Source organism: Sodiomyces alkalinus, assembly GCF_003711515.1.
Source record: "Sodiomyces alkalinus F11 unplaced genomic scaffold SODALscaffold_2, whole genome shotgun sequence".
Taxonomy (NCBI): Eukaryota; Fungi; Ascomycota; class Sordariomycetes; order Glomerellales; family Plectosphaerellaceae; genus Sodiomyces; species Sodiomyces alkalinus.
In genome coordinates, this window is record NW_021167080.1 from 3,043,072 (window position 1) to 3,066,577 (window position 23,506).

Below are 23,506 nucleotides of genomic sequence, written 5' to 3' on the forward strand. Positions count from 1 at the left end.
TCTGTATCTCTGAGCGGAAACCTTCCTGGCAAAACCGTTTTCTGCCGATAAGAAGAATCCAAGGGCCGTAAAAGAAAATAATATTATGCAATGAGTAGTAGAAAAGAAAGGAATCAATCTGCGTCGAGTCGCGTCAAAGGGAGGACCTCTCCTTTTCCTGCCGCTCGGTGTCTGCAATGTGCGTACAGTCGATGGTCGTCCGTGTAAACTCCGTGTGCTGCCGAATCCGATTCCCCATAGCCGTAGCCGTAGCCGTAGCCTGTTACATCCCCCCATCCACCCGTCGCGACGGTGTTGTAATGATGATACCCTTCCCCTCTTCTTCCTCCTAGTCGCTTCTCGTACCCCGCGAATCGAGCCGAAAACGGCGGCTAGCGTCTCGGTCTCTTCTCGGTCGGGAACCCCGCCGCGTCCTCGCTCCTCCGCTTCCGTCCTCGGTCTTCTCGTCCGCCTTCGCGCCCGGCATCGCCGCGTCGTTCGTCGCCCGTCCGCAACCCTCTGTCGCGTGGTGGTCCGCCCCGAGGATGTCCTCGCATGCTCCCGCCCCAATCTTCCCCCTTGCTCCCCGACGCCGACGCCGCGGCGCCTTCCCGCGAGCTCCGATGGCGTGATTCGCGGCCTCCCCCTCCTGCCTCTCTGCCATGGGGAGCGGGCTCGGGTGCCTCTCGCGACCCGGTGGAACCCGTGTCGAGCGCAGACCGTCTGGATTCCTCCCGCCCACCTGGCGCCGTACCCTGGCGATCCCGATACTCGCGGCTGTCCTTGTTGTGTTCCTGTTCGTGCTTGAGGCTGCGATCACGGCTACTCCTCCGCGATCCCCGGCTTGGCCGTTCGCCGTCTCTATGGCCACGGTCTCGGTCGCGTTCGCGTTCGCGGTGCGACTCGCGACCCCGTTCCCGCTCTCTATCTCCTCGCTCACGATCACGATCACGATCACGGTCGCGGTCCCGCCCACGTTCGCGCTCGCCCCGGACCCGCTCCTCCGCATTCGCCGCTGTCTTATCTTGCTGACGCACAGGGTCCGAACGTTCGTTCGACGGCGTCGTGACGGGCGAGCCGCCCGTCAAGACCTGCGCATCCGAGTTGGCCAGGTTCACGCGACTACTCCGACCGCGTCCAATGCTGCTCCGGTTGGGATCCTGCGCTTGTTGTAGCATCGAGTTGATCCCCTCCAGCTGCCTCCTCCCGCCTCCCCTCCTACGGTCGCTGCTAGATGACGCAGCCGGACCCGTGGGTGGCGCCATATCAGGTGCCGGGGAGTCGTTCACGTGTACGTGTCTTGGTAGTGTCCGCCCGCTGTCCGAGGGGGTAACCGGCTGTCGGTCCGGAGTACCGCCCAGCTGGGACTGTCGTGTATGGTGCCCAGGACCATGCGACGAGCCGGGACCGGGCGGTGGGGGAGGAGCACCGGAGATCTGGGCCAGTCGATCAGGATGGACCCCCGAAACGACCGGAGTTTCTGGGCCTGGCTGTCTAGGAGAAGAAGCCGGCATGTCGGCGCGGTTCTGACGTCCGCGATCGGGAGTTGGTCCAGGAGGGTGGGAAGGTCCCACCGATCCCGGCCCCGTCGCGAACTGAGACCGAGTCCCCCTACCCGACCCGGCCGGTCCACTAGGCGCGTTCCGTTCTTCTAGGTCGATCCCAGCATGGTTGTCGGCGCGCGGTTGGAATCTGTCGTTCATGCGAGGCGGCGGCGTGTTAAGTGCGTTGGCGTTGCCACGCATCGGCCGCGAGCCTCGCCCTCGAGGACCGGAAGGAACATCGTTCACCACGGACTGAATGGGATAGTTCAGACGGCCATACGTGTCGTCCTGTCGAGGCCTGCCGTGGTCGTGGTCCGAACTTCGGCCCAGAAAAGCCTCCCTGGTGTTGTTGTCCGGGGCGGGACGGTCTTCCCTGTCCCCGTCCGTACTTCTCGCATGCGGCCCCGGGGGACCCTCGCCTCGGGATTCGCGGGGATGGCCTCGACGATCTGCGTACGGAGGCCGGCCAGGACCGTTGCTATCATCTCTAACCATATCTCCTGTAGCATCTGGGTGGTGACGTCCGCCTGGGCCAGGGCGGGGTGAAGACGCCCTGATCGCTCCCCGGTCGCGAACCTCGTCTCGTGGCGGTCGAGATGGTGGTTGCGGTCGACCGTCTTGGAACAACGCAGCACGTTCGGCATTCATCATCTCAGGTCGATCATGGCCCGGTTCAGGCATCTGTTGGCCTGGACCCTGACCCTGACCCTGACCCTGACCCCTGCCTCGCCGGTCCGGCTCGTGTGGTCTACCTCGGTCCTTTCCGACACGGTCATGGCGATCCACGCGGTCAGCGCGCGTCGGCGCCTCGCCTTGAATCAGTGCCGCTCGGGCTGGGTTCATGGGCGGCTCATCTCCGCCCGCAGCAGATGCGACTGCGCTGCTCCCTTCTCGAGCCGGTCTAACCGCATCGGCCGTTCGACAACTTGGCGGCACCGCCTCTCGGTCGGGTGCAGCGTGTTCGCCCCGACGGCCGTGTTGATTTTCCTGTCGTGCGTTTCGCTCGTTCTCGAATGATCGGCCGCTGGCCCCAGCTGGTCCCGAAGTGTCCTGTACTCGCCGCTCGGGGTTTGGAAAGTCGCGTGGCGGGTTTGTACGTGCCGGTTCGGGTACCCTGGTGTCTCTATCTCTAAGGTCCCTGGGCTCCCGGAACTCGCGATTGGTTTCTTTCTGCTCGCGAACATCTCGATGACCTTGCGCTTCTCTGTGTTCCTTCACGTCCCTACGTTCGTGAGATGCCGCTGGCCTAAAGTGGTTCAAAAGCCTGTGGTCTGGAATCGGCCCAGGTGGCCGTGAAGGGAGGTTAGGACTCGGGTGCGAGTTGGCCAGACCCCTGTTTGGGATGGTGCTAGTGTTTGTCGTAGCCTGTTGCGCCGCAGCCGGTCCAGTAGCCTGCTTCTGATTCGACGGCTCGTTGTTGGCTGCGTTGGCCGTCGCTGCGCTTGCCCGTTGGGCATTAGATGCAGGAGTCGTCTCCTTCTGCGTTGTGGCGGGAGGCAAGTTCTGGCGCTGGGCGCCAGCATTAGATGCTTGGGTTTTGTCGCGACTGGTGTCTCGGACCTCGCCGTCTTCCTTATCGCCGGTCGTGGATCTAGCATTCGCAGCGCCCCTAAGCATTGTTAGGATGGAGAAGGCCGATTTTGGTGTTGGAGATCATACCTTGGCTGGAATTCTGGCGCACTGGGCCGGAGATTGGATGCGGCGGCCTGCTCGTCTTCCATGGCCTGAGCCAGATTCTTTGCAGACTATGTTGCCCCGTCAGTACTTCGAAGCTGTAGTCGGTGTCGTCGAATTCGATCGAATACTTACAAGGTTGGTACGGAAAGCGGCCGGGATGACCCAAGTCTTCTCCATCTTGGCCAACTTCGTGAGGACGCCACGGGCCGTGGTAGACAAGTCGCCCCTGGAATTCTCCTCGCGCTTTCCAATCTCTTCGAGCTGCTGCTGGAATTGCGAGCCCATGAATTTGATAGCCGGGAAGAACTGGTGGACCTCGGTGAGGAAGGTGATGGCGTTGCGGATATGCATCCATTCCGTGCCGGAGAGGCATGACTTGAGAGCCAGGTTCAGGTTTTTGTGCCACCCATAGAGTAGATCCTGGAACCGAGCATGATCGAGATGCGATGTAGGCTGACCGTCATGACCAAACGTATCGGCGAATCCGAAACGACCATGAGGTCTCCTCTCGTTCTTTCCAATGGCTTCCTTCTCGTAAGCCACACTGTCCTTGTGCCACTTGGCGAGGTCGCGCAGGGCGTTGTGGAAAAAGCGGCCGAGGTTTTCGGCCTCTTGGACGGTGCAGGTGAAAAGCATGGTGCGAAGCCGGTTCGCCTTGAAGAGGCGGTCGTACAAAACCATGAGCCGGAAGTTGGGGCAGGAGAGCTCGTGGAGGTGTCTGATCAAAGCGTACGAGTACTCCGTGTCGATCTTGGAGAGCACGAGCCGGGGGAAAAGGCACTGCTCGATGATGGCGTCGGAAATGCCGTTCAGCTTGTTGATGTCGCCGGTAAACCAGCTGTCCATGCGCTTCGTGATGAATACTTTCGCCTTGGCCACCCGTTCCGAGTGTTGCTGGCCTTCCTTCATCAGGCCGGTGGCGGAGTCTTGATAAGTCTTCGCCTTGGCATCCCTCACAGCTGTCATGAGGGTTCTGTCTCGGGAGACCTGCTTGAACAGCTCCTGCTGACGATTCTGTGCCAAACGGTAACTAGCCCAGGGCACCACGAGATCGCCGAGCTGCAGAGCCCAGAAAATGACAAAGAACTCCGGGCTGATGTGCTTCCACACGGACGTCGGTGTCCTTGCGCGAATGGACTCGACGACGGCTTGCACGGCGTCAGAGCCGCCGCCGCCGTTGGGCTGGTCTGGCGTCGTGCCCTCCGGCTCCAAAGAAGGCGACAGGTTCGCCGCCTGCGTCGCATTGGAAGACCCCGAAGACGGGTCATCGCCCATGATAACATCGCCTTCGGCGTCGGCCGCAGGCTGAGCAGGCACCTTGGCGGCGGGAAGCGCCGTCTTGGAGAAAAGGTGGGTTGCTAAGCTATCCCTGCCGATCATGAAGGCCAGTCCGGCTTCGAGCCCGAAATCCAGCATCAGCTGACTGATGGTAGGCACCAGTCGATCAAAGTCTTCCGCGTCCAAGTGGGCGCGAAGGAAATCAATGTACTGGAGTAGGATTTGATGGCTGTTGTCGATCATGGACGAGAGGAACTTGATGTGAGCTCCGTCGTCCGGCAGCCTAAAGCTGGCCGACTGCTTGAACTGGGCAAGGTTGACGAGAAGGCGCCCGGCAAGGCGGGAGTCGACCAAGGCCCGCGTGAGGCGCTTCGCACTCGAAGCGGATTCGAAGCGCTTGTCCTTCATGCTCAGGAGGGTGTGTCGTTGGAGCAAAGCCATGCCCGACATGGCCATGACTTGATCCTCGCCGATGTGCGGTGTCTGGATAATGCCGCCCATGTTGGCGACGAGCTCTTCCAGAATGATCAGGTCCGTCGAGTTGCCATGGAACAGCTGATCGTTGACGTAGCGAAGGATCGGGGTGATGTCCAGCTCATCGTACCGCCTGAAGACCTTGCCGGTGAAGTCGGACAGGGCCTGGAGCCACTTGCTGATGGAGAGGATGTACGAAGCCTGGGTTCGACTGCGCTGGTTGGTGCCCAGGGCATCCATCAGTGACCAGATCAATACGTCCTTGGAGAGGTCGGTGAAGTACTGGGCACACTCGACAACGGCATCGGTCAGGTTGCCGTAGGAGGAGATTTGCTCGAGGGCGACCTTGCAAACGATGCCGGGAGACGAGTGGCTCGTCTTGGCGAGAGTGCGGGCCATCTCGCGCAAGTTGGTATGGGAGATGCGCTTCATCGTGCTCTGGGTCTCCGCTTTCGTGTTGGCGAAGGCTTTTTTCATGGCCGGGAGTCGTGCAGTCGGACCCTGGAACCACTCTGCGTAGATTCGGTATCGGGTGGTCACGGGGTACAGTCTGAGCAGCGACCATAAGAGGTTCGAAATGGACGCGTTGCTCTTTGTCGTGCTCAAGGCCGGCGCCAGGGTCCGATGCAGTAGATCCTGCCAGCGGTCCAGGTTGTGTTGTGAGGTGTCGTCGGCCAAGCTCTTCGCGCCGATCTCGAGCAGCTTGACCATCAGTCTCTCGCTCCGGCCAATGTTCACGCCCGATACGTTTAACAAGGTGCGGCAGAGCGTGAAGATATCATCTACTGTCTGACAGACGGGGATGACGTCGGCCCAGTCGTCCCAGTAGAAGCGGTACTGCTGGTCGGCGGGACCTTGGCGACCGTCGGGCCAAGGCCATCGCATAGGCTTCTTGACCGGGAGTTCCATGCGCTTTATGGTTCCTCTGGGGACGCCGCTTTGATCGGGGTCAGACACCTGCTTCGGGGGGCACGTCATCGAATCCGGGGCTACAGGACGAGTTTCCCGGTACACCTTGTCGACAGAGTACTCCAGTATGCGGTTGAGGCGGTCGATGATGTCGGGGAAGGCTTCAAGCAGCCAAGGCCAGCGACCGATGAAGAAGAGGGCTTCGGGAAGTGCGCCGATGGTGAGAAGGTTCGTAACCAAGGCACCTTTTTGTTCCAGAGGCGGCTTTTCCTTCTCGGTCTCGTCCGGTCCTGTTTTCGTCGTGGCGTCAGACCTTGCGGCGGCTTCTCTGGATCGAGAGAGAGGCTGCTGGGGTATCATGTCGTCGGGCAAAGCACCAGCGGTGAGCAAGGCGTTTTTGGTAGCTTCGCCGCGCACCTCGCGTTCCTGTTCCTCAATCTCCTTCAGCTTCCGGGCCTTGAAGTCTTCCATGTCGTCATCGTAGGGCCACAAGTGGGGATAAAGGTCGACGATGGAGATGAAGCCGATTTTGATGAGCAATGCGGCGAGGTACAGGAGATTAGCCGGCAGGACTTCACCGTCTCTGAAATCGGAGGCGTAGAAGCGTAGCTTGAAGCCCAACAGCTGGGCGGCGACTCGATTGCCTTGGGGAGGGAGGGTTTGTGTCGTCTCGATCCAGAGGCGAAGGGCGTCAGCTTCCGCGCCGGGGTTGGTGGCCGAGGCCTTGGCGCGTTGGAGATCCTCCCCGGAGACCTCCCGGCCGCCGAGCTCGAAGAAAGCCTGGATCTGCTTCTGGCGAGCCCTCTCCCAGAAGCGGATGTCTCGTTGCCGTTTGAGCTCGGTTAATCTCTCCTCGTCCGCCTCAGAGTGATCAGGGACAGCCCAGAGGGGGAGGCCACTGAGGCCGAGCTCCGTGTTCCTGGGGAGAATCTTGGCCCGCGGCCACCACGAGCTCACGCGCAGCAATTTGACGAAAAACCTGCTGGCCTTGACGAGGGAAGTGGCAAACACGTCGAGGGTGACATCAAGAACTCGACCAACATCCAGGTCGAAAGTGCCGATTAAAGCCTTGATCCTCTCAAAGGCCTCCCGCGCGACCTGGGTAGGGACGTCGGTGGAGGTGTTCTCGTAAGAGGTGGTAAATAGCTCGGTAAGCAGCTTCGAATACCCTTCGGATTCTTCCCTGAGCAGGTTGTAGTTGGCCTGGCGATAGAGGACGTTGGTGGAATGGCGGATTCCTAGCTTCACGAAGGTCTCCCGTATGAGACCAAGTTTCTGAAGGATCGGGGCCTCCAGCACCTGACGGATGAGGGCGGGGGAAATGGCAGTGGCGATGAGGAAATCGCGGAATTTGTGTTGGTAGATGTCGGCATGATTGTCGACGGTGATGGAAAACGTGTCGAGGAAGAGGGTGTGCGGCTCAAACGAGTAGGAATCCTTAATAACCTCCTTCAATTCCGGACCGAGGATCTCTTTGACACAGGCACCGGCGTCGGCGGGGTTGAGCCGGTTGTCGACGACGGACTGGATGAATTCTTGGAAAAGACTGGAGAGCTCGGTGACATCGACATCTTGCCTCGACTGAATGCCGTGCTCGACTAATGCCTGTCTCGAGCCAGCTTCCCAAGAAGCGATCTTATCGTCTGTCAGGTTCTCATAGGAATAAAGGGAAGGGATGGGCAAAGGAGGTTCTGGGGGAGGAGGAGCAGGTGCTGAAGCGGGAGCCGAAGTAGAAGCAGGAGCAGGGGCAGGGGCGACTGATGAAGGCGGTGGTGGCGCGGTGGTGGGGGCAAGTTTTTGCGAAGAAGCGGCTGCTGGGTGACGAGCCGCCATAGGTGACGAAGCGGGTTGAGAATTATTCGACGATGATTGAGCGGGGTAGGTTTGGGAGGAATCCCGTCGGTCTAGCCGTCTCGTGTTCCTACCGCCCCGTCCTCCTCTGCCGGCGTTGTCAAAGCCGTCACGATCACGCTGACCAAGGGAAGTCTCAGCAGGTCGATGGGGGGACGGTCGGCCGACATCGCTTGAGGAGCGATCGGGTCGCTTGCGCTTTGGGGGCATGGTAAAAGCCAAAGCCGTGTAGATGTGGGAACTTTGCACTTAAGGTGTCATTTGATAGAAGGTCCGACCTGTTTGGGGGGCAGAAACAATATCAGTCAGTATCGGGGCATAGGCTTGGGATTTTCACTGATTGATGCAAACACAGCATCTCTTCGGGAGAAACAAACATAAAACATGGGGTCCCAAAGCGAAAGGATCGCAGCAGTCGATGGTCGATCGAGATTATTTCGTCGTGTCTGTTGAATAGAGCAGGCCGAACGGCGTGTGTCCGTGGACAAAGGGAACACAAGGTGGTGTCGAAAAAGGCTATCGATCAAAGGTGAAGGGGGTATGGAAGCGAAGTATGTAACGGAAATAAGACTCCAGTCGACAACCCTGATGAGGGCGAGTAAAAAAGGATTTTATTGCCCTTCGTTGTGGTGCCGCCCGATGGGAGAGTTGAAGTTGAAGAGATTTGGAGCCAAGAAGGAAAGAAGGAAAGAACGTCAAAGTTGGAAGCCTCGCGTTGAAACACGACAATCAATGTGCACGAGGCTTGCAAGGTACGAACGAGGTACGAGCCATTGTTCCTTGATTACCTAAGGCTAGGAAATGAGGCGGACGGGATATTGATTACATAATGATGTAGGGTGTCCGCAATGCACAGTTCTCCCCACGCAGTTACTTCATAAGGTACCTATGACGGGCTCGACGGGGTGCCTTGCAATAAAATGGATGGGGACAATGATTTTGAGAGTAACTGATACTTACTGTGACTGCATTGATGACGTAGAAGCAGTAGTACTGAATACTTACTTGCGTCGAACGCTTAGCTTACTGCATCCGATTCCGGGGAACTAGCCACTATTTCTCCAATCACAGACGCGTCCCAAAATTACGTGATTGACGCTAAATCCGCTTCCCCAGTTTGAACGTCTTTTTACAACGACCTCCAGAGCAGTCATACCCTTCTCCCCCCAGGATTTCACAAATGACTCAAAGAATTATGAGGTGTAAAAAGGCTCGATATTCCAAGTTCAAGAGTGCTCCTTGTCTTACCGATTCAAACTACCGATACACCAGCACGGGTGTGGCTTTTCCCTAAAGTAAAGAATTAGGCTGCGTCATGGCTGCGACGGAGCTCAAGGCCGAAAACCGGCCCAAATATGGTCAGTACAAAGTCACGATTTGTTCCCCCTCACCTTCTTTCTCCCTGTCTCTCTGTACCTTATACCTCTCCCCATGACCCCTTTCGCCCTTTCGCCCTTTGTCCTTTCATTATATCCTCCTACGACCCTTTCCAACAACAGTGGCTGAATACGTCCAAGAAAGAACCCAGTCTCAACCCGAGAACCCCTTTGCTACTCTCATCCCCGACCAAGAGATAGCCATCATCCCGTCTTTCACCCTCGAGTCCGGCGTCACTCTTAGAAATGTCCCCGTGGCCTACACCACAAGAGGCACCCTGTCTCCCCAGGGCGACAATGCCATGGTCATCTGTCATGCCTTGACTGGGAGCGCCGACGTCGGTGACTGGTGGGGACCCCTCCTCGGAGGTCCCGGGAAGGCTTTCGACACCTCGCGCTTCTTCATAGTGTGCATGAACAGTCTGGGTAGTCCTTACGGGACGGCGAGCCCTGTCACCGCCAAGGATGGCGACCCCTCCAAGGGCCGCTATGGCCCCGAGTTTCCTCTCACAACCATTAGAGATGACGTCAGGTGAGTAAATTACGGAAGATAGGGAAGGGATGCCACAGCAGCTACGGTGACGTGATGAGAGACAGAGGGCTGAACTGACCCAACCCCCCGCTAAACCTCCTTCAGGCTACACAAGATGCTACTGGACGATCTGGGAGTCAAGCAGGTTGCCGCCGTCATTGGCGGTTCCCTTGGCGGCATGTTCGTCCTGGAATGGGCTTACCTGGGCAAGGCGTACGTCCGGTCCATCGTTCCCATTGCCACATCGAGTCGACACAGCGCCTGGGGCATCAGCTGGGGCGAAGCACAGCGCCAGAGCATCTACGCAGACCCCAAGTACGAAGACGGCTACTACACCTTCGAAGACCCGCCCTCCACCGGTCTAGGCGCCGCCCGCATGTCGGCCCTATTGACCTACCGCAGTCGCAACTCCTTCGAGGCCCGTTTCGGCCGAAACATCCCCGACCCGTCCAGGCGGCAGACCATCCGCGAGAGGCCGAGGCCCACCACCCCGTCCGAGGCCCATTTCCACATCCACAACGACGGCCACAGGGTGTCGCGGGCCGGCTTATCTCGCCACAACAGCCAAACATCCTTTGTGACTGCCAACACCCACGCCGACGCCGACGCCAACGCCAACGCCAACGCCAACGCCAACGCCAACGCCAACGCCAACGCCAACGCCAACGCCAACGCCAACGGGGACACGAGGAACGGATCGTCCTCGCCGTCATCCCCCACCCACCAGGCCGTTTCGGCAGACCCCCAGTTCCACGGCCCACAGACCGAGACCAGCCTGACAGGCGGCGAAAAGCTCCCGACATCGACCTACTTCTCCGCCCAGTCATACCTCCGGTACCAGGGCCAAAAGTTCGTCAAGCGCTTCGACAGCAACTGCTACATCGCCATGACGCGCAAACTGGACACCCACGACGTGTCGCGCGACAGAGCCCCGACAGTGGCCGAGGGCCTGGCCGTGATCGAGCAGCCCACCCTCGTGCTCGGCATCGAGAGCGACGGGCTCTTCACCTTCGCCGAGCAGGAGGAGCTGGCGGCGCACATCCGGAACGCGAGGCTCGAGCGTATAGACAGCCCGGAGGGACACGATGCTTTCCTTTTGCAGTTCGAGCAGGTGAATCGGTACGTGTTGGACTTTTTGAAGGAGACGCTGCCTGATATCATGAGTAAAGAAGGGCGAGCGGAGGAGGTGGAGGAAGGGGTGGGGAAGTTGACCAAGAGCAGTACCTTTGGAGAGGCTGAGGTGGAGGACATCACAGCGTGGTAGACATCAGGATGATTGTTTGGTTGGGGGAATTTGGGCATCAAGAACATATAAATGATATATATGATGATATTAGAGGCTACATACCACCCACATGACCTTCAATGGCCCCCATTTTATGACAACTCGGTAGTCTCGGGGAATGTCTCCCGACCCTATGCTAATGGTAGCCCATCTTGGGAACATGAACGCTCTGGGTGAACAAAGACCAGGCATAAGAAGAAAAAAAGAAGAAGAAAAAGTAGGGCTGGATCAAGCAATGAACTTCCCTCCACAAATCCCACAGGCTTCCCCAAACGACCTACTGTCGTCAAGACTGACGCCTTGCTTCTCAGCCGCCTCCCGAATCTTGGAGACCGTAAGACACCGACGACCGCAGACGCCGCAAGCACGCGAGATGCCCGGTGCAAGGATGGCCAAGCCGGTTGCGGAGCAGGTAGCTGCGACAAATAAAGCACTTTAGCAATCAAAACAGGGGAATAGGGGAACAATGGCAGGATGAGGTAGGATGGAAAAGAAAGGAAGAAAAAGAAAAAGAAAGAAGAAAAAAGAAGAAGAAGAAAAGAAAAGGAAAAAAGAAGAAAGGAAAAAAAGGAAGAAAAAAAAGAACGGCGTAGTAAATTGGAAAGACGACGTACCGAACGAGTGCTTCATCTCGCAAACAGAGTAGCGTCCTGTATCCGAAAGGACTCCCTGGCAGAAGAGACACCGTTGTGCCTCAATGACGGGCTTGATCGCCTCCCGCAGCGCCAGATCCTGCGGCATGACCACCTCATCTCCGCTCGTAACGGTACCGGGTACCGGCGGTCCGCCTCCGTACATCCACTCCCACATGCGGGCTTCGGTGGTCAGACGCCTCACGGTTGTGACGGCCGCATCGCCGCCGCCACCGCCGCCACCGCCATGATCCACCCCCTTCTTCCGACGCGAGCAAGGCGCGAAAAGGACCTTGGTACGAATCTTCGTCTCCGGCCCGAGAGTGCTGTGCTGCGACATGAGGACCGCCGTCATGCCACCGCCAGGCCAGGCGGCGAGATCCCAAATGCGGACGCGCCACGGGTTCACAAGCTCGGTGTTCTCATCAAGATCATCGAAATCGAACTCGTCGTCCTCCTCGTCGTCCTCCTCCCCCTCCGCGTCGATGTCTCCGAGCTCCGCTTGTCCCACTCCGTCTTCTTCGTCGCCCCCTTCGCTGTCCGAGTCGTGGTGGCGGCGGCTCGCCAAGGCTTTGGGGATAGACTGGTTGACCGTGTTGGCGATGATCTCGGCCCATTGTGGCATGCATGATGATGATGATGATGATGCCGTTGCGTCCTGGTCCTGCTGGTGGTCGTCATCTGCGAGGGTCTCGGTGGGCAGCAGTGGTTTGTTTTCCTGGAACCAGTTCGTGTTGCTCCCTATCGCGGACATGCGGACGAGGGAATAATAGGGCCCGCTGGAATGATCGCTGCCGTTTTCAGGGGGGTAGATGATGAGACCGGTGATGGGATTGCTAGACATGCAATCTTCGGGATAGGTGGTCTTGCAGACATGGGTCGGATGCGTGGGGAGAGCCTCACGAGCTGGTGCCGGTGCGTTCACGACGATGCGAAACGGCTTGGCTTCAAATGGCGTGGCGATGACGCCCCGGCAAATCTTCTTGTCGCCGACGGTCCAGATTGCGTCTTCCCATTCGACAAACGACTCGGGTCGGAGGTTGACGCAGATCCCCAGGAGGTCGAACTCTTCCACCGTAACAGACACTCTTTGGCCCCTCTCCCAGTTCACCGGGACGGTGATACGCCGAAAGCCGACGTAGCTACGTGCGTGGTGCGCCAGAATGGAGATCCTTTTATCACCCTCAAGTAGCCAGGGGCTCCATTTCAGTCCGAACGCGGAACCGTGCGGGACGAAATCCGGATGCATGACCTATTTTCACCATCAACTCGGTTGCCCCTTTTCCATTCCCGTGTTGAAAAGAAGATGGGAGACTCAGTAGACTCACGTCGATGGGGGGATGCGGTCCGTCATTCTTGAATCTCGCCACCTCCTCGACCCTCCAGGCCCAAGGCGAGGGACGACCCTTGAACCTGTCCGACTCGAAAAAATCGACCCGCAGAATGGCAAGGTCTTCCCTATGGCTGCGATAGGCCAGCAGGGCCCGTCCGGGGGCGATTTCGTGCGCCCACGAGAAAGCCATGATCTTGTCCCTGGGCAGGTGGCTCCCGCCCCTCGCCTTCCGGTCAGGCAGGGGATACGTATCGCCGACGGCCCAGAGCAGCCGCCAGGCATCGAAAGTCTTAACGCCCTCGCCGCCATCCGCGACGACGGCGGCGGGGTCCTGGCCGCACACGACGATCGACCCGTTGGTGAGCAGGATGGCCAGGACGGGCCGCAGGTTGTAGCCCAGGCCGGTGGGAGACCATGCCAGGGAAACGGTCTGGCTGATGGCCGAACCCCAGCCGGTGGGCAGGCTCTTGCCTACGCCATAGTACGGCTGCTGCTGCTGCGGCTCTTCGGACGACTCGCTCGGGGGAAACCGGATGCCGGCGGACTCGAAAAGGTTGAGGTTGGCGCGGGGGTCGGGTTTCTTGGATGTGGCGAATTGGGTGCGGTAGGTATGGTACTGCTTGGTCTGGTAGCCGTCCGAGTCGGCGTCTTCGTCGTTCTCGTCGTCTGCTCCTTTTCTCTGACGGGCCCGGATGAGGTCCGGGTCTTCGGTGGGGACGGGAAACTCGGGGAGCAGAATATGGACCGAGTCGTCGGCGGCAACGGCCAGCTCAGCATCGCAAGAGATGGCGAGGGAGTGCGGGTTGAGAGGCCGAGATTTCAGGGTGACTGTGGCCAGAAGCGGGACCTGGTTGTCTTTTCCGTCAGTACAGTACGCCTCGACCAAGTAGGTGAAGCAGCTGTCGAATCGCCGACAAAAAGATATATCTCATATGCCTGAGAGTAATGGTCATAGTGGAGTGAAGTGAAGGTACAGAGGATGTAAGAGATGAAGGTTTGCTCACCGTAATGTGATCCATTGCAAGTTACTGATAACAGACACATCCATGTCGCTGTACATTTGGAAAGCCTGAGGATTCGAGAAAGGAGGCGAGAGAGAGTTGCCTAAGGTATATGCCTTACAGAGAGTTCTCTCTTAATCTTTAGCCTTCAAGGTATCATGATGAAATTCACTCGATGTACTGAAGAAATGGAGAGCCAGTCCAGTGTAAGTGCGAATGTACCTAATTAATAAGGTAATTCTTAGAAGTCAATCGGATAAACATCGGTACCTGGTACGGTAGTGTACAACGTACACTACCTTAATACTCCGTACGCCGTACTGTAGTGTATACCTTAGGTATCCTACTTCGTAGGACCAGACGTTGCCCAACTCCCTTCAACGAAATAGAATGCGCCCCTGATAGCCCCTATAGTTTATATGCTCCTGTCCCTATGGTCCAGACTTGGCTGTCCCATCAACCACAGCCTCTTTACTCCTCCCAACCAGCCCATCCCGTTTCCTCCCAGGCTCGAAATAAGACCCCAAAAGCCAGAGAGCCGCACAGCCAGCCAGGGCCGTGGCACCCACAATCTTCCTAGTCCACCAGTTCTCTTCCGTCAGAGGCTTAGCAAGCTGCACCCTCCTCATCTCGGTCCGCGGCGGCGGTCGTCCCTCGTTCGCAGCGGCGACCGTCGCATTCCGCAGGGCCGCTTCCGCTTCCGCCGCGGCCGCGTCCTCCTCATCCGCCTTCCGCCGCAGAGCCGCGATCGTCCGGCTCAGCTCCAGCAGCTCCTCGTCCAGCGCGAGGCTCTTGACGCGGTCGACCTCGACGTTCTGCACGTTTCCGAAGAAATCGGTGATGCGACGGCTGCGCGCGGCCTCCTCGCCGCCCGGGAACAGGTCGTAGCGCACGCCCGGGTTGGAGTGGATCTTCTCGTAGTCGTAGCTGTCGAAGAGCTCGCCGAGGGTCTTCTTGCTGCTCATGTCCTGCACTTGGTTCTCGAGGAACTCGAGGTTGTAGTAGGTGAAGCGGTCGATCACGGCCACGCCCACGTCCTGGTCGGCGTGGTGGGAATAGGAGGACTGGTCGAGCTTGGAGGAGCCGGTGGCGATGATGTTGGGGGAATAGAGCTTGCTGTACATCGTGTTCGCTTGGCACGTGTCGATCATGAAGAGGATTTCGTGGTACCTAGGAAGATGGTGAAGGGTTGTCAGGAAAAAGAAAAAAGAAAAAGACAAGGAATCCGAAAAAAAAAAAGAAAGAAAAGAAGGGAAAAAAAAGGAAAAAAAAAAAGAAAAAACTCACCTCTTCTTCTCCCACATCTGCTCAAAGGCATCCGCCAAATCAAACGCACCAATCTCCTCGGCGTCCTGGAACTTCAGAAACTCGTTGCCGCCGTGCCCGGTCATGTAGATGAGGATGTTGCTCCGGTCGTCGGTCAGCAGCCGCTTGCTCCGCGGCATCTCGGCGCCGACGCGGTCGGTCAACAGACGAATAAAATTCTCGACGGTGACCTCGTAGCCGCGGTAGTCGACCTCGATGTTGTCGCCGTACAGGTCGACGGCGCGGTCCGAGTTGCTGTACACCGTTCCCGGGAAGGCGTTGCGCGGGTTGCAGGCCATGTCGTCGGGGAGCATGAGGATGATCTGCGAGTCGGGGATGCCCAGCCTCTTGACCGTGCGGTAGATGGACAGCACGTTGGACATGTGGCGGTAGTTGAACCAGAAGCGCGACGTGCCGACCAGGACGGCCCAGTTGCTGGTGTGTTCGGCGAGACTGGTCGGCGGGAGGGCGGCCGCCGCCAGGAGGACGGGGAGCCGGAGGAGGTCACCTATCCTCATGGCAACGGACTGGACTTGGACGGGAAATCAAGGGCGATCGATGGAGGTGTAATCGAAAATACACTTGAGTAGGAGGAGGAACAAAAAAACGAGCGACGTTCGGTTAGGTATTACCTTAACGTGGGGGGGGGGGGGGCGCCTGACGTGTCGAACAAGGGAGACGACCATGAGTCCGAAGAGGTGCATCCCTTCTGCATGGTGCATCATGACAAATCCAATGATTGGCTGATGATTAAGGTCCATAGGTAGCTCAGTCTGGGGATGCACGGACCACTTCTACATGTCATATCATATCACACCGAAGTACACCTTCCAACACCGAGGTCTCGGATCAGATACCTTAAGGATTCAAATTGGCTCCTTGTGGACTTGATCGAGTCCCTCGCAGGAAAAGGTACCCCAAGAATGCTTGCAGGTTACCTTAGATTTCAGAGGACCTACGGTGTCATCGTACATCCACAGCCCGTATAGTCTCACAACTCGGGCGAGACAAATTTCCGTGTCCGAGTAAGACGCATGCCAAGCTGCGACCAACTGGTCATACGGTATCTGAGTCGCCTTAAACTCGGCCTGGTATTTCGTCTTTATCCGTGCCAAGTCATCCCGTCCATTCTACGAATATTAAATGTTTGACGGATTTACTGTAATTACGTGACGCCATTGTCGATCGGCCGGTGGCCATTCATCGTCTTATTCATACAAAGCAATACTTCGTACGACGTACCTACAGACGACTCGACAGTCGGAGGAAAAGCAGCTCCGATGCCGGCCATTTGGACGGCCCGGGAACCGAGGGTCGCGGTATCGAAGGTTGTCAGATAAAGCGTAGTCAAAATCGTCACAAAATAGGTCAAAATTGATTAAGGCAATTATATATAATTATAACTGTCTCCGACCGTTAGGGAAACGCTACCACCGTATTTTATATAGTGTAGATTCTATAAGCGTCCACTCGGATTATACTCTTAGTAATCCGGCCTATTACGTAACCGAAAAGACTATAGTCTATTCGATATACCTCTTAATCGCCCTAAACGTTAGTTAGGCGATTAAAACTATTCGTAATCGGCAGATAATCCAGCTATATAATCTATTCGCTATAGCCGCCCTTAAATTTATCCTCTAAGTCCTCTAAATATTCTATCCGGACTTCCTCTAGCTATTTCTGTTATAATCGTTCCTGTATATCTATCACACCTACCTAGGACCTAAATATCTTAAATTTCTCACCGTATAACGCCTTCGTTAATCCGTCTACTACTATTTCCGCGCTTATAACGTACGTTACGAGTATTTACCCTTATTCCTTTACTTAATATAACTAGTAGCCGTAGATATCGATATAGCGGAGGCGTGTTATTAACGTGCTAATCTCTTAATTAACTAATCGAATCGTTTAGTTATTATCGTATAAGATCCTTAATTCCGGATCGTTAAATTCCACTCCTATACTAAGTAATAGGCATTATATAAAGATACGCTCTTTTATACCTTATACTAACGCTAATAGCTCTGCTTCTATTATAGACGTTATAACCGTATTCTACTTATTAGCGCGCTACGCTATTATACTGCTAAATAAGCGTATCACGTACGCTTAACTGCTCTTTCGATTAAGAGTATTATCGGTAAATAAGGCGTTAGTGTAGATTTCGATAGTATCGCTACCCCCTAGTTCTAACGTAAACGATTAGCTATTAATTAGATAAAGGATTAGATAATCGGCGGCCTTATAGTAAATAGGCCCTAGATTAACGTTAAACCGATATAGCCTGGATACTATAAACGCGATATTAGGCCGTGATATCACTACTATATATAGTATAGAACCTATCTTCCGTTAATAGCTTTTAACGCTAGTCAAGGTTCCTAAATAGGGTAGTAGCTCTATAACCTTAATAAGGTGCATTAGGCGATAGTTACTACTATACTTACTATTCGGCTTTAATAGGCGTTCTAACTTAGTAATATAGTCGCGTTATAATCGCTAGAATTTACGGGCGACGCGGTCGCGAATAACCTTAATACTAAGAAACTACTATAGAGGATCGCTACCTTATAGGTTATAGTAGCGTTATAGGTTATTAACGGCCTACTCTATCTACGCCTTATATTATCTCTTATAAGTAATAACGATATCGTTAACGTAGAAGAATAGGATTAAACCACGGCGTAGAAAATAACACGGTTTTTATAGCACTATCTAGAAGCCGTCCGCTAAAAGGATAGCCGAAAAGTGCTTTTACTAAAGCAGTAAAGACTCCTTAAGTCTATATAACGCCTTTTTCAGGTATAAAAAAAACTCCTAGGGGCTAGAAAGCCTAGTAGCGGGTATATAAAGATATTATAGGGGAGGGGCGCGTGTATAAACGCGTTTATAACGTTAAATTATAATAGCGTAAGGTTGAATCGGGCGACGATAGCTATTAACGCGCGGAATAACCGTCTGGCTAGTATTACTACGTATATCTCCTTAAGTAAGGATTCATACTACTAATCTCCTTATACTATAAGCCTTACCTTATATTTATATAGAAATCTATACTTATCGAATTTATATATTATTACCTATATCGAATTAAGAACCTAATATCTATCTACTACGGACGCCGGCACCCGTATCTACGACCCTATCTCCTTATAGCTCCGTAGGTAGTCTTCTTATACTTATCGGAATAAGTGGCTATAAGAGTGTGAGGGTATATCGCGAGGGTTTTTTAGAGGAGGAGGGAGGTCTTTACGGTGGATTTTTATAGCCGCCGGGGTAACCGCCGGGGTTATATTTCTCGAGATAGCCTCCCGGGATATATTTCCGGTAGCTACCGCCGGGGCCGTGGATTCACGGGGTATTATTAAGCGTCGCTATAACGCTATAGGCGTAGACCTTTTTAACCGTAATTTAGTTAGCGGAGTTCTATTTAATATATATATATTAGGTGCGTAACGGCTAGTATTAAATACTATAACCTAATAGTCTCTTTTCTAGCTATCTTCTTACCGAATAAGTTACGCTCCTTTGTTTAATAGGAGCCCTATAGCCGTAGCTATAGAGGTATCGTAGCACTGTATTCTGTTATCCTAGAACCCTACGGCTATAGGGGTATTATGGTTTCCTAATATAACGGCTACTATTAGCGCTATAACTGATAACGGGGTTACTTTTAAAGTAGGAAGTAGTGGATTAGGCGGATATAGACGGTGATTAGGCGCTATACCGGCTAAATTATACTATTCGTGACCTAAATCTTATCCTAATTAACTCAAGATAGCCTCCTCTACCCCCTTACGGCCGGGTATTACGGACTATAACCTTAACGGTAAAGCCGTTAAGGAAGGGGATCCGGGGGCTCGGATCTAATAATTCAAAATAAGCAGTTATATAAAGGGGGGGGTCCTTAGCTTATACGCCCATAAACGGCTATAAATCTCCAGCCCTCTCCTACTTAATCTAACTAATTAGATCTTCTAATTATTCCTCGGTTAATTAACGGAGGTTATCTTTAAAGGTAGCAATATCGCCGTTAAAGAAGGCGCGTTCGTTAAAATCCATATCGCGCGTTCGAATAACGCGGTTATAGCGGCGTAGACTAGGCACCCAGATACGGAAAATATTAGTGGAATCGTAACCGATAAGGTAGCCGATATAGGCGCGGAGAGCGATACGGTTTAATAGCTTATTCACGCCCTTTTAGGCGTTCTTTATTATCGCGTACGCCTTATAGCCGTAAGCTCGAAGATATAATAAAATCGGCTTCCTTCTAAAGAGGACCTTATGTAGTGTTTTCTAATTCTTATTATTATACTGCCTTTATGACGTCCGGTTATAGACGTATACCGCTGTGGGAATAGCCTTAGGCTATATAAATAGCGGTAGTTTTACGTGGATATTTATCGCACGACCCTTTAAAATAACCACGGCAGCAGCGCGTTTAGCACCCCCGTTCTATACTTAAGTATCGGTAGCAGATACCTTTAAAAGGATGCCCTCGCCACGTAGAAATTAGGTGATATCGTGCGATTAAGTTAGCTTATTATTAGATTTAAAAACGCGCACCTTATAGTCTAATTAGTGGTCCACCTAGGCGAGGAATTCCTTAATTATTACGAAGATATCCACTACTAGCTTACTCTTTATAACGTAGGTGGCTATAAAACCACTATAACGGTCGGTGAAAAATATAAACCTCGAGTCCCCGTCGGATATTCGTTCAAAATCCGTGAAATCAATTGCCTATCGCTCTCCTACGTAAGCAGGTACGGTGCGAGGGCGCCTACTAATATACCGTTTAATCTTTATAAGCTCGTAGGCCTTATAGTCGATAGTTATTAGTCCCTTTATTTTAACCCCCTACGTCTACTCTTTTAGGTGCCTAAGCGGTTTAGGGCCAGCGTGCCCTAGTCATAGATACTATATGATACCCTCCGTAGTACTTAGATAGCGTATCGTCGATTTATGGATAGCTTTTCGGGTGGAAGAAAAGCCTACAAAAGCAGCCGTAGATTAGTTACAGGGTATGTATTTAATAACAGTTTAATTAAAACGGTGACTTAGCTAGTATAGTATAGATCTATCGAAACGCCGAATATAGTTATTTAGTGGCTTTTAATCTCACTAATATCCTCGAAGACGTAGGCGTTAGTTAGAGATTAAATTATAAGTAAAATCCTCGTAGTATACGACGTTTAATAGCCTAAAATCAAGGCCTCCTATTAGTCCGTTTAATCTTATAGTCACGTTACCGTAACCTTTAATAGGCAGGGACAAACTGCCGGCTACCACGTAGTCCCCCTACGTGGCGGGTATAAAATCAGAAAAACGGGAAAAATCGTTAAATATATAAATAGTAGCGCCGGAATTAAGGATAGCAGAGGTTCGAAGAGGGTAACTAGTAGTAATACTAGCCGTAAAGGTGGCGGCGTAGGAGACGCCGCTACGGACGCTACTATAGTTAAGTCACGCCTCTTTAAGCTATACAGAGTCCCGGCTTATATCCTTCTTCACCTTCTTTACGGCGCGTAGTTCTTCTACTTCCGCGCGTAGTAAGGGGTCGTATTTAAGGATCCGTTAGACGGTTATTTTAGTGCTCTCGAAGGGTTTCTAATCGTTATATACCGTATCTGGGAATAGATAGAAGCAGGCGTTAATATCGTGGCCAGGCATAGCATATACGCGGCAGATCTAACCTCTCTATAGAGTAGATTAGCGGCGTTTAGAAGAGGAACGGTTAGCTAAAGCAGGTAAAGCAGCTAAAACAGCTAAAGGTATAGCTATAGATACCGCGGCAGTGGGATTCTTAGCTTTATTCTTCCTACGGCCGCCCTTCTTACGAGGCTTAGCCGTGGCCTCTAAGGTATCTTTACCCTCTTCGCTTCTAGTATATAGTATAGGGAATACTATAGCGCGGTGGCTGCCGCGTTTTCCTTAGTCTTTAAGTCTAGTATTAATATACTTCTAGCTAAGAGTGTAAAGGTCTTCGGGTATAACTACCTAGTTATCTACTAGGTGACCCTCGGCCTTAGTCTAATCGCGGCCGGTATAGGGGCGTATGCCTCTAAAGAAGTCTATAACATATATATACATGGCGGGCTTCGAACCGGTATCTTTATAGCTTTATAGTAGTAGCTACCACTTATCTAACCACTCCCCGAGCTTCTTAAGGCTATTCGCAGGGTAATGGGTATACTCGATATACTCTTTATAGGTATCGGTTTAACAGGTAGCCAGGTACTAATCCGTATCGCGTTTAACGGCTTTATATACCTCGCGAGGTATACCTCCTCGTAGGAGTTATCTACGGCTTTAGTCGATAGTATTAACCTGCCAGGTTAGTATAGCGTTAATCCCTTTTAGGTAGCTATCGTATTACGCTTATAGGATCTTCCAGCGCGCGATTTCGACATCGTACGCCTTCTGGCCGGCGTCCGTAAGATTAAGATATTATATAGGGGTATGCCTAGGCGTTATAGAGGGGAAAGAGTCCTAATTCGGTATTATAGGCTCCTCGGGTAACTAAGTCGGATCGACTAGGCGGAGAAACCTCCACACGTTATTATAGGTCGTAACCGATTCGTACAGGCATCGCCAGAGCTCCTAATCCTTATAGGTTTTATACGTAACAGGGCTAAGTTGCGATATCTTAATAGTTATTTATAGATTAATACGCTATATCGGCATAGCTAAATAACTTCTTAAATCAGTAATAGTAGTAAAAGGGTAGGTAAAAATAGATATATCTTCACTTAGTAAGTAAGACTCTTAATTATCAGATAAAGCGTAGTCAAAATCGTCACAAAATAGGCCAAAATTAATTAAGGCAATTATATACAATTATAACTATCTCCGACCGTCAGGGAAACGCTGCCACCGTATTTTATATACCTACCCGGGAGGGGGGGTTTCTAGGTCAGAGCTCGGACAGAGACTTTTGCTCTGACCAGAGCCAGGACAGAGAAATTTCTGTCGACATGATGTTCTAAGACTGTTGACAGATTGACCAGTTATCGGGCTCTGTCCTATACCCCCCCAAACCCGGGTAGGTAGTGCAGATTCTGCAAGCGTCCACCCGGATTATACTCTTAGCAATCCGGCCCATTACGTAACCGAAAAGACTATGGTCTGTTCGACAAAGGTCACGATACGACATTACCAAGTACGTAGGTACCAACACCATGAAATCAATACGCGGTTGCCGTCCCCAAAATCCGAGTGAGTGGCAACCTCCAAACAGCGACCAGCTCCTAGCGCTAAGGACGACGGGCTAGACCCCTGGTTAAGGAGGTCATTTGGCACGATCATGTGGGCAATGGATGATTTTGCCCGCACTTTTATGACTGTTCTATGGGGCACCTACATAAGCATTTCGCTTCGAGTAGAGACTCTGTATTTGTTCTCTCAAATGCCCTCTTGGAGCTGGTGTAAGTGTGTGTACCTTCTGTACATAGCGTAGCCAGGCTGTAACTCATTATTCCGCAAGGTAGTTTAAATGATGAGCAGAGGCTTGGGAAATAAGGTGTCGTAAAGATTTCTTTTAATTTATTATGATTGTCATTATTTTCCTTCATCTCCGACGGTATCACCGCCAGGAAACTGGGTGGGCGGCCTTAAGCTTAGGGGAAAATGGGCCTCTGCGTGGCATGTGAGAGGAAAAGAAAAAGAAAGAAAAAGACAAGCTTCATCATGCCCCGGCTAGTTCCTGCCAGGGTCCAAAAGACGGGTGGGACGTAGGTACCTAGGTAGTACATCACATGTCATGTCTCTTCCATTAGCACGTAGGTACCTTGAATTGCTATAGGTACCTCAGTCCTGCAGAGGTAAATTCCCCGCATTGCACCACTACGACACTGCCTGTCATTATTCGTATCGTATTGTGTACTTTTCTTTCTTTGTACATCATTTGGGACACTTACCTCATGAGAGTTTCCCAGTCCCTCCACACACACACACACACTCTCTCTCTCCAAACACTTTCTCCTCTTTTCAAGCCTTGCATTCCTCTCATCCTCGTCTTCCCGCTCCTTGCGGTCAGAGAGGACTACTCAAGGTCTCAAGGTCATAGCTCGTTGATACGAGTCGTTTCTTGTTCCTTCTCGATCTACTTCGTACGCTGTTGCCGCGAGCTCCCAAACGCAACAGCTCACCCTTTGCTGTTTGTTCTACCCTCTTCCACCCACACAAACCAATCCAATCCGCCCGGTATACCCTTGCGTAGGTATCGACGAAGCCTTCGCTCCTTTGTCCCGGACGCTGACCTTTTTGTGCAAAATCATCAGGTTCCCACCGCTCTTCGCAGTCCTCTCGCATCTCGATTCCGA

General features: G+C 53.3%; 4 protein-coding genes across 4 annotated transcripts; 1 reads left to right on the forward strand and 3 right to left on the reverse strand.

Annotated features, from left to right (window-relative positions):
- Positions 1–162: 162 nt before the first annotated feature.
- SODALDRAFT_396360 (hypothetical protein) lies at positions 163–7,922 on the reverse strand (the record flags this gene model as incomplete). The annotated part of the gene is made up of 3 exons (XM_028615289.1): positions 163–3,114; positions 3,183–3,268; positions 3,333–7,922. The coding sequence occupies 3 exons, from the start codon at positions 7,920–7,922 to the stop codon at positions 372–374; spliced, it is 7,419 nt and encodes a 2,472-aa protein (XP_028468553.1). The 3' UTR covers positions 163–371.
- A 1,105-nt stretch (positions 7,923–9,027) lies between these two features.
- SODALDRAFT_338402 (homoserine O-acetyltransferase) lies at positions 9,028–10,884 on the forward strand (the record flags this gene model as incomplete). The annotated part of the gene is made up of 3 exons (XM_028612779.1): positions 9,028–9,070; positions 9,230–9,620; positions 9,726–10,884. The coding sequence occupies 3 exons, from the start codon at positions 9,028–9,030 to the stop codon at positions 10,882–10,884; spliced, it is 1,593 nt and encodes a 530-aa protein (XP_028468554.1).
- An 86-nt stretch (positions 10,885–10,970) lies between these two features.
- Positions 10,971–14,029, reverse strand: SODALDRAFT_330491 (hypothetical protein). Its single transcript, XM_028611207.1, has 4 exons — positions 13,875–14,029; positions 12,866–13,717; positions 11,520–12,789; positions 10,971–11,321 (listed from the first exon to the last, which is right to left on the reverse strand). The coding sequence occupies exons 1-4, from the start codon at positions 13,887–13,889 to the stop codon at positions 11,134–11,136; spliced, it is 2,325 nt and encodes a 774-aa protein (XP_028468555.1). The 5' UTR covers positions 13,890–14,029; the 3' UTR covers positions 10,971–11,133.
- A 42-nt stretch (positions 14,030–14,071) lies between these two features.
- SODALDRAFT_330492 (GPI-anchor transamidase) lies at positions 14,072–15,819 on the reverse strand. Its single transcript, XM_028611208.1, has 2 exons — positions 15,159–15,819; positions 14,072–15,041 (listed from the first exon to the last, which is right to left on the reverse strand). Exons 1-2 carry the CDS (start codon positions 15,692–15,694, stop codon positions 14,303–14,305), a joined length of 1,275 nt encoding a protein of 424 aa, XP_028468556.1. The 5' UTR covers positions 15,695–15,819; the 3' UTR covers positions 14,072–14,302.
- Positions 15,820–23,506: the final 7,687 nt, after the last annotated feature.